Source organism: Suricata suricatta, chromosome 2 (assembly GCF_006229205.1).
Source record: "Suricata suricatta isolate VVHF042 chromosome 2, meerkat_22Aug2017_6uvM2_HiC, whole genome shotgun sequence".
Classification (NCBI taxonomy): Eukaryota; Metazoa; Chordata; class Mammalia; order Carnivora; family Herpestidae; genus Suricata; species Suricata suricatta.
The window spans coordinates 73,742,657-73,759,868 of NC_043701.1; the positions used below are offsets into that span (position 1 = coordinate 73,742,657).

At 38.4% G+C, this 17,212-nt stretch overlaps 2 protein-coding genes across 5 annotated transcripts in view; one reads left to right on the forward strand and one right to left on the reverse strand.

The window, feature by feature from the left end:
• Window positions 1-5,451, forward strand: part of GRM3 (glutamate metabotropic receptor 3) — a 212,099-nt gene extending 206,648 nt beyond the window's left edge. Inside the window, exon 7 of the mRNA XM_029928217.1 lies at window positions 5,291-5,451. Coding sequence (XP_029784077.1) covers window positions 5,291-5,364 — 74 coding nt within the window. The 3' untranslated portion in view covers window positions 5,365-5,451. The remainder of the gene's footprint in view (window positions 1-5,290) is intronic.
• A 7,847-nt stretch (window positions 5,452-13,298) lies between these two features.
• Window positions 13,299-17,212, reverse strand: part of KIAA1324L (KIAA1324 like) — a 179,149-nt gene continuing 175,235 nt past the window's right edge. For 3 of the 4 annotated variants that reach the window (XM_029928244.1, XM_029928252.1, XM_029928237.1), the window contains one exon: window positions 13,299-13,409. In XM_029928244.1, the coding sequence (XP_029784104.1) occupies window positions 13,350-13,409 (60 nt within the window). In that variant the 3' untranslated portion in view covers window positions 13,299-13,349. Of the gene's footprint in view, window positions 13,410-15,856; window positions 16,762-17,212 lie in introns of those variants that run through there. The other variant, XM_029928227.1, reaches the window with a different exon arrangement.

A 17,212-nucleotide genomic window follows, 5' to 3' on the forward strand; every position in this document is an offset into this window, starting at 1 on the left:
ATAGCGGACTAATGCCTGACATTATTTTCTTAGCGTTTTTAACTTTTGTGGCCTGACTTTGATTCGTGAACACAGAAGCACACACAGCTCTTCTTAGTTGTTTGAGCCTCAGGGTGAATGAGTTTCTGATCCTTGCCTGAAAACACATTTGGATGAGAAAGAGGAAAAACTAGAGATATTGGAAAACGAAGAGGAGGCAACAAGAATGCAAAATAGACAGAATATTACAAAAATTTAGGTCCTTCCATTTTTAATTTATTGTACACCCACTTTCATATATGTTGAGGAATGAAGGAGAGAAAAACAGAATATGATTGGAAAGAAAGAATGACAGCATATTGTAGCAATAATGGACTGGGGTTTTTAGTTGAAGACCAAGTGGAATTTCTATCGATTAGTTAATTAAGTTGTTTTCTGTTATTAAATAACACATATTTTTCCATGAATTTGTTTCACAAGAAATAAATCACCAAATGAAGAAGGCTTGGCATTCATAGGCTCTAACTCCACATTTGGAAATTAAATCTTGGGTCTGTAGGTTATCATCCCACATCATAATGAATGTGACTTCCTCGAAACTCTACCGTTAAAGATTTAAGACCATTATCCCTAGAATCTAGCCTCAGTTCTTAATACTGATTCGGATTCTTCTACTGTGAACTCTGACACAGCAAGGCTACCAAAGCAGAGACTAGTAGTGTCATCATCTTCCCAGACAACTTGTATGAATCAGCAGATGAACATCTGGGAAGGGACCTAGGGGCCTTAGCACAAGTAGAATTAAGATGATGAGTAAGAAAACAGGTTCAATAACAAAGTAGAGGACAAAGCAACAAACAAACGATAGAAATTGAATTCCATGATCATAGCATTAAAATATCTAAACAAGCAGACAGTCTGGGAAAATTATTTGGGGTTACCAGGAGCAAGGAAGTGGAACAGATGGAAACAAAGTGGAATGTCTGTTCTGTTTAAATGTTTGTTTTACTTTTTTCCCCAAGTCTGATATATTACACAGAGTAACACACTGATTCTCAGGAACCAAGTCTCAGCCACTAAAGTGACTAACAGACTTGGCATCCATATGAATCTATTAAATAAATATGTTTAGCATTGATTGAGCGCTCAGGTACCTGAAAAAAATGGGGTCATTTTTTCCAAAGCCTGGCCAGCCTGTACATTACTGGTGGAGGAGAAATGGATTTCACAATGCAAGACAAAGCTGCCACTTGGCTGCATCGATTTCCAATGCCTCACCAAGTTTATGAAGTAAAATATGCCTTTTGATCGGTGTGAATTGCCCTTTTGTGATCAATGGTTGAACATGTTAGGTTCTTTTCCACCATGTTCAGTTGACTAGCACCACCTTAGCCTGGAGAAACTAGCAGCTGGCACTCACCCGCTCCTCCCAGGAAAGCCAAAAATAAGCCTGCATGCCTCTTATATCTGACAGAAAGTATGATTTTGGAAATCTGCTTAGCCGCACTTAAGAAAATGGGCTAAACTTGCACCATTAAAAACCTCATGAGAATTTCATTAGAGTAATAGCAAGAGCTCATCACAAACACATACATGAAAATGATAGTACTTTGCTCTGGCACATAGTTTACTACCTTGGGGAATAACAGATGGGCTAAAACGGGAGGCATATGTAAAATATTTATGAAAGGCAAAGTAATTGAGATAGTAAACTCATAAAACAGTAATTTCCTCTACTATATTCAGCAGCACGTACAAAATTGAGAATATTTTTTACATAATAAAATAAAATGCACAGGCAAAAGCTATAGATGAAACAGTAAAAGAGAAGCAGAAATATACAAGTTACAGTTCCCTTTAATACACTTCAAAGCGGTTAGGGGAAAAAAAATAACTGCAGAGAGTCTTGTGGAGTCTTTGCTGTTTTGACTTCTGGTAAAAGAAACACACACACACACACACACACACACACACACACACACACACACACACAAAACCACCCGGAATTTGTATCGGCTTCCTTTAAAGGGTTTAGATGAGTTCTAACACAGAGTATTCCCTTCAATGTCCCTGTGAAGCAGGTAGATGAATCAAAGTTACTCTGCAGATTTCCATAATGATATCTCACGGGGGTGGGGAGCGGATAGGAGAGCATCATTTAAAGCTATATTTTAGGGTTCTCCATGCAGCTACCTTTGTAGCCCCTGTACTTCTTACCTACCTAGTCAAGATACACTCAATTTTTTAGAAATTAGAATGCAGTGAGCAAGAAAATCCAAAGATCACACTTAAGAACAGCATTACAGCAAACTCCAGAAGTAAAGGGAATATCACCATAGGTTTCTGATATGATCTTTGCAAGTGCAGGCAGAAAGGAGATTAGAGTGGCCCAGGACAGACCCAGGGAGCATGAACATACCAGTCTCTGGTTCTCCTAGACTTACCCCCATGACATATCATTCCTCTTCAAGCTCTGGAAATGAAAAATCTGCCCAGAAATAATAAAACCTGATCCTGGAAAAGATGAAGAGATTAGTCAAAATGTCAAAGGCACCAGGCCAGCCCTGGGGTGTTTACAGCCTGACCCACTTCTCTTCACAGGGGTGGTTGATGTTCATTGTTACAATGTGGCTTGAGAAGAAAAAAGGCCTACCTGTCCCCCAACAAGGCTGCCCATATGCCTTCTATTTGCTGGTCATACCTTCAGGTGAAAAGATTATTTCCTTCTTGAAACTTCCATTGGTTCCTCTGTTCTTTGAAATGCAATAATTTATATAGTTATTCACAAAATATCTATAGAGGGTCTATTCCATGACTGCCAGTTGGGATAAACTAATGAAAAAGACAGAGCCCCTGCACACTTCCTACTCAAGATTATTATAAGATGTAAGACAGAAATGGAAAAAAAAAGGCAAGAAAAAATCAGTTTTAAAATTCGGTAATGTGACAGAGAATAACTGGTTGGCTATTTAAATTAGGTGGCCTGATGACAGCGCCTTTTTCAGGAGGTGATATTTCAGATATAGGTGACCAGAAGAAGCCAGACATGGAATGAAGAGAGGGAAGAACATTCCTGGCAGAGGCAGCAGCTATGGCAATGGCCTGACATTGCTGTCATGTGCAGGTTTGAGGACAGAAAGCAAAAAAGTGGGGACAAAACCATGGAATGCGATGAATGCAGAAAGATAGGCATGGTCTGAGTCACCCTGGGACATATAAACCAGAGCAAAAAAACCACAGAAGGAAGCCACTGGAGGAGAAAAGGGATGTGACTGACATTTAAAAACACTCTCACTGCTGTACAGAGAATGTGTGGTAGGAGAGAAAGAGGGGAAACAGAGATACCAGTGGCACCATTGTTGGAGTAGCCAGAAGCTGGATAATGGTGGTTTGGCCCAACGTGGTGGATGCAGCGATGGGTAGGCAGATGGGGAGATTGAGTTGACTCAGCCAGATGATAGGGTTGACATGGGAAGCAAGACAAAGAAGGAAGGAAGCAGAAACGTTAGACTTTTGGTTTGGGTTGCTGACTGGATAGTGTGACCATTCACTGAAGGAAGGAAGACTAAATGGGGATAGGTTAGGGAATTAAGAGTTATCCTTTGGCCCCTTAGTTTGGAGATGTCTATTAAACATCCACATAGGGATGTCAAGTTGGTATTTGGAAAGAGAGAGACCACAAAAAGAGCACAGAATGCCTGCTAGGTTTCCAGTGTGCTATAGTTGAACTTCACCTTGACTTATTCTTTCTCTTGCCTTACTTAGCTTTGAAGAAGCTAGGGTTATATAAAGTGTGAAGAAACTTTACAAGGAATAAAGTAAAACCCTCACACTTGAAATTATCACTATCACTTTCCATCTAGTGTTTGTCTGACACACACTGTGTTAAAATGTTTTCGTTGTGGAAGTTTCAGGAAATGTCAATCATGCCATGTTTTCTCCCAAAGTTGTACCTTTCAGTGGGATCATATTGTTAAGAAAATTGAAGCTGATCCTAAAAATTATAAAAGGAAAAATATCTCCAAGGGTTAGCATGTCACGGACTCTGCTGTAACCTGGCAATACACAGACTTGTCTCTATGGCTTTTCTCACATACCTATGGTACAAAATTGAGAAGTTCAAGTTTCCCTAGTTGTGAGCCTGCTGGAAAGGCTTCAGTGCCCTAAACATGGTGATTGAGCAAATAATCTCAAATTTTATAGTTTCTCCTTTGTGTTTAAAAAAATCCTATGGAAAAAGATGTCCTTTTAGGGGACAAGAATATTTCCGCTATCAAGCATGAACACTTTAGCAGGGAATTAGCTCATATGATTGTTAACCAAGAGATATGCATTTAAAGAAGAGGACAGCTGACTGGTCAGTTTGACGTGGGCCATGGTCAGGTAGCCCCAAGGATCAGTTCATTCTGGGCAAAGCATTGCATCGTGGACAGGCCAAGAGATGTCACATAAATAGGTCTAAGAGGATGCATAAGGCTGTCTTTGATTCTCTTGGCTACATAGTTGCACATCCCATGAAGAATAGGGCTCCTTGCTTTTTTATCCTCATTTGGTAAAAAGACAAAGCTGTATCTAGATTTCACATAAAAACAAAATCTTCTAACCGACAAGAGATATGAATTGTACCTAGGATAACTAATTGCCGTAAAAAGAATGAATATATATACCCATATTATACTCACACCCTGACAATGCTGTCACTCTTGTCATTGACAAGAACATCATCCCTTTGGAATGTCTTCCTTTCTGAGAATTGTTAAGAAACTGAGTTTTCAGCACCCCAGCCCTTGCTACAGTGTTTTTGCAGAGTTATCTACGTGAACAATGAAAATGCATCAAACCATTCTGTAAGGCAGTGGAGTTCACAGATGACTTGTGAGACCACGTGAGAGTCATCCATGCCCAGAGGGAACAAAAGTAATGAAGGTACTAAAAACTGTAATTAATTTAACAATCTTTAAGAAAATAGCAGTGAGCTTTCAATTTCGCACATTGTATTTTAACCAGTTTATAGCTTTCCAAAGCTAATATTAAATCCACAAGGGACTCCTTTCAACAGTGATGATGCTTATCAACTCTCTCCCCAAGAGGTAGGTCATTAATGGAGGTATGTGCCAGGATACCAACTAATTTTGATCAGAACGTAGTTAGAATGTGGAACTGCTATAGCATGAAGTCACTTAAGCGCTTTCCAACGCCAAATTAAAATGGGTTTTGAACTTAATTTTAACTGGCGTCTGAGATTATCCATCCATTAACTATATGGCTCACTCAACTGACACTGAATCTTCTGACCTGTTCTGTTTTCCAGCCTCTGCCAGCACGTATGTCCCGACGGTGTGCAATGGGCGGGAAGTTCTCGACTCCACCACCTCATCCCTGTGATTGTGAATTGCAGTTCGGTTCTCGTGTTAGACTGTTAGACAAAAGTGCTCACGTGCAGCTCCAGAATATGGAAACAGAGCAAAAGAACCCTAGTACCTTTTTTTAGAAACAGTACGATAAATTATTTTTGAGGACTGTACAGTATATAGTGATGTGCTAGAACTTTTTAGGCTGATTTTAGTGCCCCTATTATTAACGATTCCCCGAACATGGAAATAACCATTGTTTACAGAGCTGAGCATTGGTGACAGGGTCTGACAGGGTCAGTCTAAAAACTATGGTGGCAATATTAGGTAACTTTTTTTCCTATGAAGTTTTTTGTAGGCCCTTGTTGTAACTAATTTAGGATGAGTTTCTATGTTGTATATTAAAGTTACATTATGTGTAACAGATTGTTTTTCTCAGCACAAATAAAAAGCATCTGTATTAATTTAAAAATATTGAGAATAAAACCTTCAAGGTTTTCCAGCATGGTGGATAATGGCTTGTTCTTTTTTAATCCCTGCAAGTAATCTGAATATATTGATTTCAGATTATCTCTGCTTTTAATGTTGGGAATACTTGTCTAAGTGTGCTTCTCTTTACATCTACATACACTTCAAACACAAGTTGTCACGCTGCTAGAGAGTTCTGAGCAAAACTGGACTACTTCATAGATCACAAAGATCAGATTGTGACTGATGATACCATCAGGCTGATGGTTTCAGGGGCCAGATGACAAAGAAGCCATATCTGTACAGCAGCCAAGGATTTGCCCCTAAAGCTCTCAGATGCAGTAAGGAGAGGACTCCTATGTTCTGAATGCAGACACTGTGGCTTCCAGGAAAGGGTGGATGGCTCATTTTCAAAAGCACAAAGACAGGAAACTATTCTAATGTAACTATTCTAACCTAACCAGGAAGTTACTAGCAAAGAGGCTGGGATAGCATCCTGTCATTCCAATGGAAAATCATACTCACCCTGGATAACTAAATGGGGCAGTAAAATGCAGGATATGTTATTTCCCAGAGCGTTTCCAAAGTCCCGGTAACAATGCTCAGCACACATGCTTTTCACTAAACTTGAATATTTTACTCAGCTAAATAGAGTGAACAGGGAAAGCATGGATAAGGTAAAACTGGCTTGTTCTTACCCACACTTTCCTATTTCTCCTTGTAAACCTCTAGTCACACATTATTTATCCATGTAGGAAAATTCACTAAGACCTCATGTTCCTGCCAGGGCCTGTGCATGACACCATGAAGACAGAACACATTCATTTCCTGGGGCTGATGTAATAACAACGTACCACAAATAGGATCACTTAAAGTCACAGTTCTGGAGGCCAGCAGCCCAGGATGTCAATGTCAGCTGCATCCCCCTGAGGTTCTGGGGGAGAATCCATTCCATGCTTCTTGTAGCTTCTAGTGGTTGTCAGCTTCCTTGGCTTGCGGCCACATCACTCTAATCTCTGGCTCCATCTTCACATCACCTTCTGTGTGTCTGTCTTCCCCTCTGTGTGTCTCTTAGAAGAATACTTGAATACTTGTCATTGTCCAGGATAATCTCATCTCAAGAGCCTTCAGTTAATTACTGCAAAGGCCCTTTTTTCCAAATAAACTAACAGTCCCAGGTTCAAGGGGTTGGGATGTAGACATAACTTTCAGGGGACCAACAGAGAAATGATGTGATGTAATTCCTGCTTTAAGGAGTGTAAAGACAGGAAACAATTCTATTTTAAGTTTTTTTATTTCTTTTGAGACAAAGAGCACAGATGTGCATGAGTGGCGAAGGGAAAGAGAGACTCCCAAGTAGGCTCCAGGCTCAGCATGGAGGTCAATGAGGGGCTCAAACTCATGAACCTTAAGACCATGACCTGAGCCGAGATCGAGAGTGCAATGCTTAACCATCTGAGCCACCCATGTGCCCCAGGACAGAGAACAATTCTAATGAATGAAGTATGACTGAGGAAAACAGTGAGAGGAAGAGGAGGAGACTCAAGAATAGGAAAGGCCAATGGGTTCAATAACCAGGGCCCGATTCAGCAGGATATATAGGTGCTATTTTTACAACATTTAGAAATAGTGACCAGGTACACATAGCCAACAGGACTGTGCTTAAAGGACATCAGGTGGGGAGTCAGAGGTGAGACATTTTCTTTTTCCTTCTGAATGCATTTGAATCAGCAACCTACTCAATCCATCCAGAAGTTACCAGCTGCTCAAAGACAACCGTGCAAATCAGTCCCGGAATTGTCCTATTCAAAGCAGAACCTGGATTTGGGGGAGTAGGTGGGGAGGATCAGGTAGTAGATTCAACTGGCACGAGATGGCAGAAAAGAATCCTGCCGTGGCTGAATCTGGCAGGAATGCAGTCTGTTCAAGATAAAGGCTGAGGCAAGGCTGCAGGGAGGGAGAATAAAAGGAATACACTGATGGGATGTGACAGTCTGAGGAAGGCGTTATCAGATGGGTTGTTCAGAGACACAGCTGATGCCTAAAACAATCAAATTGATCATGGATCTTTTTAAACAAAACGATTAGGCTGTGGGTGAATCCTGAGAACGCTGTATTTGAGAGCTGGGCTTTGATCTCTGGGCCACTGTGTTTTTCACACTGCGTGCATGCTGGAAGTGCAATCACTGACAGTTCTTGTCATTTTCTCCTTCCTTTTCATAAGCCTTATTTCCTATTTGAAAGTGCATCCCTGGAAAAATTTTTTAAAAAACAATCAGAGTACATACGGGAAACAGCAGCTAGAAAATCATTTTTACATAAGCCACTTCGAATAAAGAGGTTTTGAATATATTTTTACTCCAGAAGAGCACTTCATCCTTCCAGAATATAAAACTGGGTGAGCCAATCCATCTTCACAAAAACTTCCTGAATGTATGGAACTCAGAATGATGTATCCTGCTAATTAGCATATCAGGACCTAATGATGAGGGTAACTACTGCTGGTTTTCTGAATGTTTACAGTTTCTGAAATGTTCTGTGTCCTCTCTAGTTTAATTATTAATAGAATATCTTGCCCATTCATGTTCATCACGGTAATATAAAAAGGCCTCATTTTCAAACTGTGGAACATGCTGGTCAGTAGACCACACAGTGGACAGATTAAGAGAGTCTGAGAAAGGAGGCACTTGAGCAAGGTACCTTTACAGTCTTCACCTCCACACTCCCCCTGGTCTCGCCTCGACTTTCCTCACTTGCCCACCATGATAGCTTTGGGCCCCAGAGCTCTTCAGCAAAGGGCTATAAGCACGAAGAAGTCAAGCAAAGTGAGATACCAGAAAAAAAGCACACCAGTGTGGGTTATAGCCACCACAGCTCTAGTAACAAAGACCCAGACTCAGGAATAAGGCAATGATCACTTCTGTCCTATAATAGAAAGATTAGGTTTACTGAATGCCCACAGGTTTAACTCTTTTATTTAACCCAACCAATGGTAACCTGAAGCAGCCATCTGAGATAAAGGATATACTTTTGAGCCCTGTTCTAAGCCAAATCTTACCAATATTCACAGGCTATTTTAGATACAGCTCTTCTTCCAAGACTCATTAATAAAATGAGGCAAACTCCCCAAATTAAAAGCCTTAGTAGGATAGTTTGTTCAAGGAAACTGAAGGTCTGTTTCTTGAACTATCAATCATTAAAGGGATCCTAAGTGTCTTTTGCAGCTCAGTAAACCTTAAAATATGGTAAATGTGTGTGGATAGAGGTGTGGGCTTCCAGGATTCATACAAATGGACCAGGGACCCTGTCCATGCTAGGGCTCAGGAATCCATGCTGAAGTTACTTTTGTACATCAAAAGCCCCTACTGGGGAATGCTATGGTTACTCTAAATGGATCTGCAAGTAAGATTGACTATTATCTCCAAACCAGTTACCTTAGCAAAAGCATTACATCGACACTGAGAAAAGGCTTTTAAATGAATCTTGCTGGTTGAATTTGAACCAACTCATGTATTTTAGTTTTATCATTTGCCAATCAATATCCATAATTGAGTCCCCAAACTACAGAGTAACTCAAAAGAGTAAGTGGTCTCTGTGTAGGTCATTAAATCATCAAGGGAGGGTGTGGTTGGGTTATTTTCTTCCTGAATCTCTAGAGACTTGACAAATTCTTGAGGTGGTAAGCTCCTAAAGAGCAAAAATTCTGTATGCAGATTCTTCTGAATAGATTTGTGTATGGGTTGCTGCAATTAAAACCAGTGGTCAGCAAACAATAGCTCATAGGCCAAATCCTAGTCCAGCAACTGTTTTTATAAGGCCCATGAGCCAAGAATGCTTCTAGGTTTTTAAATAAGTGAGAGAAGAATCAAGAATGTGTCATGACAAGTGAAATTTAAATGACACTCAAATTTCCACGTACATAAAGAAAGTTTTATTGGAATGCAGCCACACCCATGTGCTGGCATATGCTCTGTGGCTGCTTTCATGCTATAGTGGCAGAGTTAAGGAGTTCCAACAGAGACTGATTGTCTTGCAAGGCTGAAAATATTTACCATATGATTCTTTACAGCAAACGTTTGCAGGTCTCTGATCCAGACTATTGCATTAGTAATATCAATGGTATTGGTAATAGCAATATCAACTGCAATAGTGTTATCAATTTACAATTATTTGTCCTCATCTTCAAGTTTTACCTCCTTCATTTATGATTCTAAAATGACCTCATGTGACAATGTTAAACTAAAAAAAAATAAAATCCAGCAAGAGTGTCATCTCTGTGAAGGTGAAGTCCATTTTATCACCCAACCAATGTATTGGGCTTTTTCTTTGTTTGTTTATTTGTTTTTAGTTTACTCCCCTTGGGATCTTTCCTTTAGGGCAACCTTAATTTAGGACTTGGTCTTATAAATCTGAGATAGTATTCATGGCTATGACAAAATACATGTGAGGATATTTTAATTTCTCTAAAGAAGATCTATTCTACCTAACTTCTGTGTAAAAAAAAATAAATAAATGTGAGCAATACATTGACTTTAAACTTACCAACTGCAGTCATCTTCCCTCCCCAACTTCCAGGAAATTCACTTTCGTGGGAAGAGAGACATGATCTGCACTTCAGCTTCCCATTACCAATGACCATTAACTACAGGAAATAGTTCTATTGAGAAATGTCAAGTAACAGGTGACCCAAAGGGTCTTGACGAATCACAGTCAATTATGACCCAACACCTAGGAACCCAGAGATTCCACTTAATAAATGGACCCAAGCAACTCTTCTATATAACCATTTCAACCATATTTTCTCCTTGGGAAGAAAATAACCACAAAAGTCTACATGAAAATACTATGAAACATTTTAATCCTGGAAAGGACTTGATTACTAGCAACCAAAAAGGAGAAAAGTCAACAAGAATAAAATTCAGTCTTTTAAATCAAGTGGACACATATCAAATTGCTCAACAGTGTTAAATGGCATGATGTAATTTATCCATAGAAGACATGGTCTCATTCACTGGAAAAGCTATTTAAAGTATGTTTTGACAAGAGTGCTAAGAGATATTATAGGCAACAGTGGACTTAATGAAGTATTTAAGGCTTCAAAACCTGTGCCTCATAGAAAAATAACCTACGACTTCACCTTCTACCATTTATGATAGAAAAGAAACAACAAAAGTCTATTAAAAGTCACAGAAACATGATTAATTTGTTTATGCCTTTCAACATTCCACTGTGCTCTGCAAAGGCAAGACATAAAATTACAGTAAATTTTATAGCTAAGATTGGTCTGAACGTTTTCCTCCTGATATTCTTTCTGTCATACTTCGTCAGGGCTTGGAATAAAATGGCAAATCGCTGGGATCCAAAGGGAAAAGGCAGCTCCTTTCCAAAGATGGGGCTGAGCTGACAAAAATCTATTTTATATCTAAAATTAGAAATAAAATAAATAAATTCTTCAATACCAACTACATTTTTCAGAGAGTTCATTAAAATTTAAGGCATTTTTGACATGTCAGAGATTTTAGTCCAGTGACAGGAGAAGAAAGAAGCTACCTTGGAGCAAATCCCAATTATCTCTATGGCTTGGTACGTACACACGAGGAGCACAGCCGAAGATGGAGGGAGGTGACAGGTGACTATATGGACCCTTCTGACTCTGTGCAGCTCGTATACCTTTGCCAGGGTTCCTCTGAAAAGGGGCATCTCAAATGGATTGTCATTCTTCTGTTTAAATTTTGATCAAGATGGGGAAAGTTGCATCAGCACGGTTACCAGGATAAACGTGAGCAATGCCAAAATAACTTCTTCTAATAGTCACGTATTAAAAAAATAAGATTTAAGAAATTAAACATGGAAAATGTTTATGCTAAGTGATGTCCTCCCTGAACTTCACAACCAACAATAAAATAATGGCAACCTCATCTAGACTCATGAATCCCACAACAAAGATGTTCACAAAACAAACATACATTCAACAATAACAGGATGGTCCAGTGTTTTACCCAACAAATAAGCACCATTATTTATTTTCTCCCATTTTCCACAAAAATAAAGACATTACCTGCTGAATCAAAAATTACAAGTCACACCTCATTCAAAGACTCAGGTCAAAGCATTCAACAAACATTGCCCCTGTGACCTGCCTCTTGGGCAATCACCAGTCTTTTTAAAAATCTAGATTAAGATCTACAAAGATTACTGTTAATTGAAAACAAACTGGAGCACCTTAGATCATCAATGGTCAATAAACTCCCCTCTTTCCCAGTTCTGAAACAATTAAGATTTACACAAAATTAGTCAAATCCCATTTCATCCAAACTTCTCTCAACAGGTAACATTCAAGTCGTGCTAATACTAGAAACCCATTCTTTACAGGAAATAGCATAATTACCTGGATCACTTCTGAATAAGAACAACACTTATTTCATAACCACTTATGGTACAACCACATTCTTAGTATGAATACAATTATATGCAATTGGTCCAAAATGGAATTCCAGCCTTATTTGCTCAAGAAGAAAAACTTCCACGAAGTCATAATTCTCAATGTCTTAACAGAAAAATAACCATATACCTTTGATGCTTGATAAACAGCAAATGTCACTGCCATTTTATGTGAACCATGAAATTATCCCAATACCTTTGCACAGTTATCGGTACTTATACACAAGTCATCCCACTTTCTTCTTCATGATTCTGCAAGTGATTTGATAAACAAGTTTTCTCACTCATTGAAAATTATACGTCAAGAATTACATAAATGGTTTTAAGCCATTTGATTTCTATGATCGTGTCAGCTTGCTTGTTTTCATGATAAGTCTGGCTTCTCCTGGACTTTTTTTTTTTAATATACCTTCAATACCTTCATTCAAGCCTTTCTTACCAGTTCCAATAAGGTTGAAATTTCAAAGGCAAATACAAGTGTAGAAAACCCAAACAAGTGTTTACATGTTCACTGTTCCTAAAAAGTTACTGCTTACTCAGATTTCTGATATCAAGAAAGACCCTACCAAAAAAATGAAAAACTTATTGTCTTTCTTTGTTCATGATTTTTTAATAGAAAAGATGTTTTAAAGTATGTCAGGAAAATAAATAATGGGAAAAAAACTATACCTTAATATTTTCTCAAATCTTCCCCAAAGAAAAGACATAAATGGGATACAATGCATATGCTCACATCTGTCCTCCAAAGCATACTTTTTATGTAGAAGTTATAAAGAATAAAAGTTACCCATTAATTATATGGCATGCATCAGCAGTGTACTGGTGGGCTTAACCTTGCTTTCCAGTTATGTCTATTTACAGATAAATCTCTTCCTGAGTGGAGCTTCATCTTCAGTTGAGACCCAAACCATTTGCTTTCCTATTTTTGGCAAGATACTTGACCATGTGATAAGGCAATCAAACATTTCAACCTTCCCTTTTCAGCGGCATGGCCCTCCTCTGTGAGATCACCAATGTGCCAGAGATGAGGACAGAATCTAAACTATGGTCCTGTAAAACTAGAGATCAGCTTTTTTTATTCATTAGTCTGAAGGCTACAGCACTGTCTTTTCATATATTGGGGGATCTTGAGGATTTCAGTTGAACAGATTCAAAATGGTCTTCTTTTTCCTATGAAGAGAAAAACCAAAATTAACTCATTCAAATTTCAAAAAGATTTTAAGATCTTATGGGTCTAAAAGGAAAGTTCTGGAAATAATTTTAATCTACATACCTGCCAGTTGTAATTAGGATTCTACATTTAAAGGAGAGTGGCAGATATAAAACAGATAGCATACTTACCCCAAAGGATGCTTTTGATGTCCAGGAGAGAAGACAGACAAATCAAAATAGAGGGAAACACATGATCACAATAGATACCAAAAGATGTAGCTGTGATTTTTGTGAAGAAACCACTGAGACCGTTCCTAAGGGGATATCTGACCTAGGTGCCAAAATAGATGACCTTGACATGTTAATTTTTTACAGAAGAGAACTGACATAAGCTACATATTCTCAAGAACATGTAGGATAAATAAGAAAAAGGACAGAAGAAATAAATAAGGATGGCACCAATAAGACTTAAGATCATTTGGGTTCAATGATATGTTTTAGCAAAATCTTTTGGGTATATACTTACTAAAGATACTAAAAACAAGTCATTAGGAAATAAGTCAAAAGTTTAGCTCAAATACATCATTGCTGGCTTTTGTTATGTACACTGAAACTGTAGCCTATTAAAATAAGTGATTCTTGGGGTGCCTAGGTGCTCAGTTGGTTGAGCATCTGACTTGATTTCTGCTCAGGTCATGATCACACAATTCATGAGTTCAAGCCTCAAGTTGGGCTCTGCACTGATAGCACAAAGACTGCTTGGGATGCTCTCTTCCTCTCTCTCTACCTCTCTCACGTTTGTTCTCTGTCTCTCTCTCTTAAAATAAATGTAAATAAATTAAGTGATTCTGTAATAGGGAAAAAAAGAATTAAGAGACGAGATTTCTCCCAATGTCTCATCGTTCAAGTTAGAAAAAAATGTTCTGAATTCTGCTGGAATGCAGTGGGGAGACTATGCTTTCAAAGAGAATAAAGGTAAGGGAACGAGGATTATTTTTAAAATAAAGGAAACAGGAGGCATACCAGTCCTAGGTGCAAACATATGTGTGCCTGAAGTAGAGAAGTCAAATGACACAATAAAAGTGAGTGGATACTGGGTGTCTGCCAGAAAGAATAAGGCTGCTTTCACTCATTTGAGTGAAGTCCAAGATTTCAGACAAGCTTTAGGGCTACAGGGAAAGGATTATAGGAAAAATGTCGCCACATGAACAACAACATATCACTTCTCCCTGCCTGTGCTGGGACGACACAACCCTGGGAAGGCAGACTGCACATCTCCTCAGTGCTCTCTCTGGCTCTGAAGACGCTTGCCAAAGCCTCCTGTTGAGCGGACCTCATTTTATTGAAATAACCACTGATGATTCAAATGTTTATTAAGCACCAATGCACTGCAGGAGCGTGACCAGGCCTCAGGGACACAAAATGTCTGTCCTCAAGGAGCTTACAGTGCATTGTGGGAAAGAGCTTTAGGGTGTCGGCAATAAACTTAAAAGGAAATCTTGAGATTTTTATGCCCTTTCCTTGAGATTTGATTCAACATGTTCCTGAGGGGAAAAGAGGCAGAGGCCTGTTGGTGATCCTCAAAGTGATACTTGAAATAAAACATTGGAAACAGTTTATAGAATCATGTTCACTTCATATGGCTTTAGATGCCATGTCCTCACTAAGACTTACGGATGGTAGAACTGCATATTATTCAATTTTTTAATTCCAAAAACATGACTCCAGGCCTACCACATGGTAGAGCATCAATCAATGGTTATGAAAATGTACTGAAATACCACATCTTAGAAGGAAAAACACTGGGCTGGAACTCAGGAGATGGGGTTTTGAATTCCTACCTAACCCTCTCTTGGACAAATAAGGGAAACTCTCTAGATATCAGTTTACTCATGCATTAAATAAGTATGCCACCCACATGATATTTTTAAGTTCTAAATTCAAGAATTTACTAAAAAGTCAACTTCCAGAAGCTTCTCCTTACCTCATCACTACCCATCTGATTGCATTCCCTTCTCCTGTGTTCTCCATGAGACTCTAACTCAATGCTTTTGTTATACTGGATCATCATTGTGTGTCTGTGTTTATGTGTATAATGTGCATGTGTCCTGCACTAATAAACTAGACAGTCTCTGATACATCACCAAAATGTAGTAGAGTGTCTAACAGACAATGTTTCATGAATGATGTTGGAATGAACAAATAAAAGGAAAAAAAATGGAAAAAATACCTGAAGATATATTTTGAAAGTTGCTGAGGAAAGTGAAGAACAAGTCAACCTATTAATAAAAGCTGACAAGTCCAGTGTACTGGCAGGAAAATGCCAAATAAGGTCTGGCGTTTATGACATGAATAACAATATATAAGATAAAGCAACTCTTAAATGACACAGCAGTTAAGAAACTTACAACCATTTTTTACTCCACAAAGCCATGCATAAAAAGTTTTAAAAATAGGACACACAATTAAGATTTGTCCAATGATATTCATAGCCATTTTATTCATAGCTAGATACTGGGAATAGCACAAGTAGTCATCAAGAGGAGAATGGGTAAACAAATATTGGCATATCCATCTAATAGAATACTACTCTTGAATAAAAATGAATCTACTACTGTCTAACAGAGAGTAGATAAATCTCAAAAACATTTTCCTGAGTGAAAGAAAACTTACACAAATATTACACACCATGTAACTACAATTATATAAAGTTCTAAAACAGACAAAATGAATCTACAGTTTAAGAAGATTACTACAGTGATTTCCTCTTTGGGAATGAGGATGGGGATCGATTGCCTGCAAAAGGACATGAGTCAGCTTTCAAGGGTGAGGCTGACATCCTATTTATTGATAGGATTTGGGGTGATACAAGCATATGCACTTCTCAACATTCATCAAATTGCATACTTGTTATGTGGGCATTTCACTCTATGTAAACACTGTCCCTTAGAAAAAAACTTGAAATATTGAATTCTCTCATCAATTATATGTTTCCAGAAGTGTGTGGGCATAAAATGTATTGAATTCCACAGCTTACTTTGACAGGCATCAGAAAAAAAAGATGTATTGATAAATGAATAGAAGGATAGAGATTTATAAAGATAGGTAAGAAATCACACGTAAAATTTGGGTGGTGAGTATATGACTGTACCACTGTATAATTCTTTCAGCTTTTCCATAGCATTTTATATTTTCATTTAAATGATTTTTAAATTATTCTGTCAATTAAAATTGCTATTCAAAATGCAATTAGGTGTACTGAGCCTTCTCAGGGAGAAAGACTTTGTCCTCCATCTCGCTTCCTGTGATTTTTCTCAGGTACCTTTCAAGTTTTCAATTCTTTGGCCATATAATAACAACAAAGGAGGTCCTGCAATATGAGAAAACACTTATAAGTTTACTAATACTTTAAATTCATTTTCTTTTGCATTCAGCTTAGAGGTCACTTTGTCCTAAAAATCTTGCCTGGCACCTAAATGCTTCCTCCATTATAAGGCAATGCCCTTACAAATAGGGAATCACAAGATCCGAACAGGCAAGAGAAGTCTAAGTAAACTGATGACAGATGGTAATTCTCCATGGGTCTCCTGTGCTTCTGAATATTTTGGGAGGAATCCATTATATGTCCGTTATGGTACACAATCTTTTCAAATATGCTTATATTACAAAAAGCCTTGGATGACATAGGTAAAGTCTTCTTCTAGAACAAAACAATAGTTTTTCTACAGCTCCAATACTGTCCCCCATGGTGAAGCAAATGACAGACATGCTTCCTGACTGTTGTTACAAAACATTTGGGTTCCCCAAGCTAAGGGCTCTTC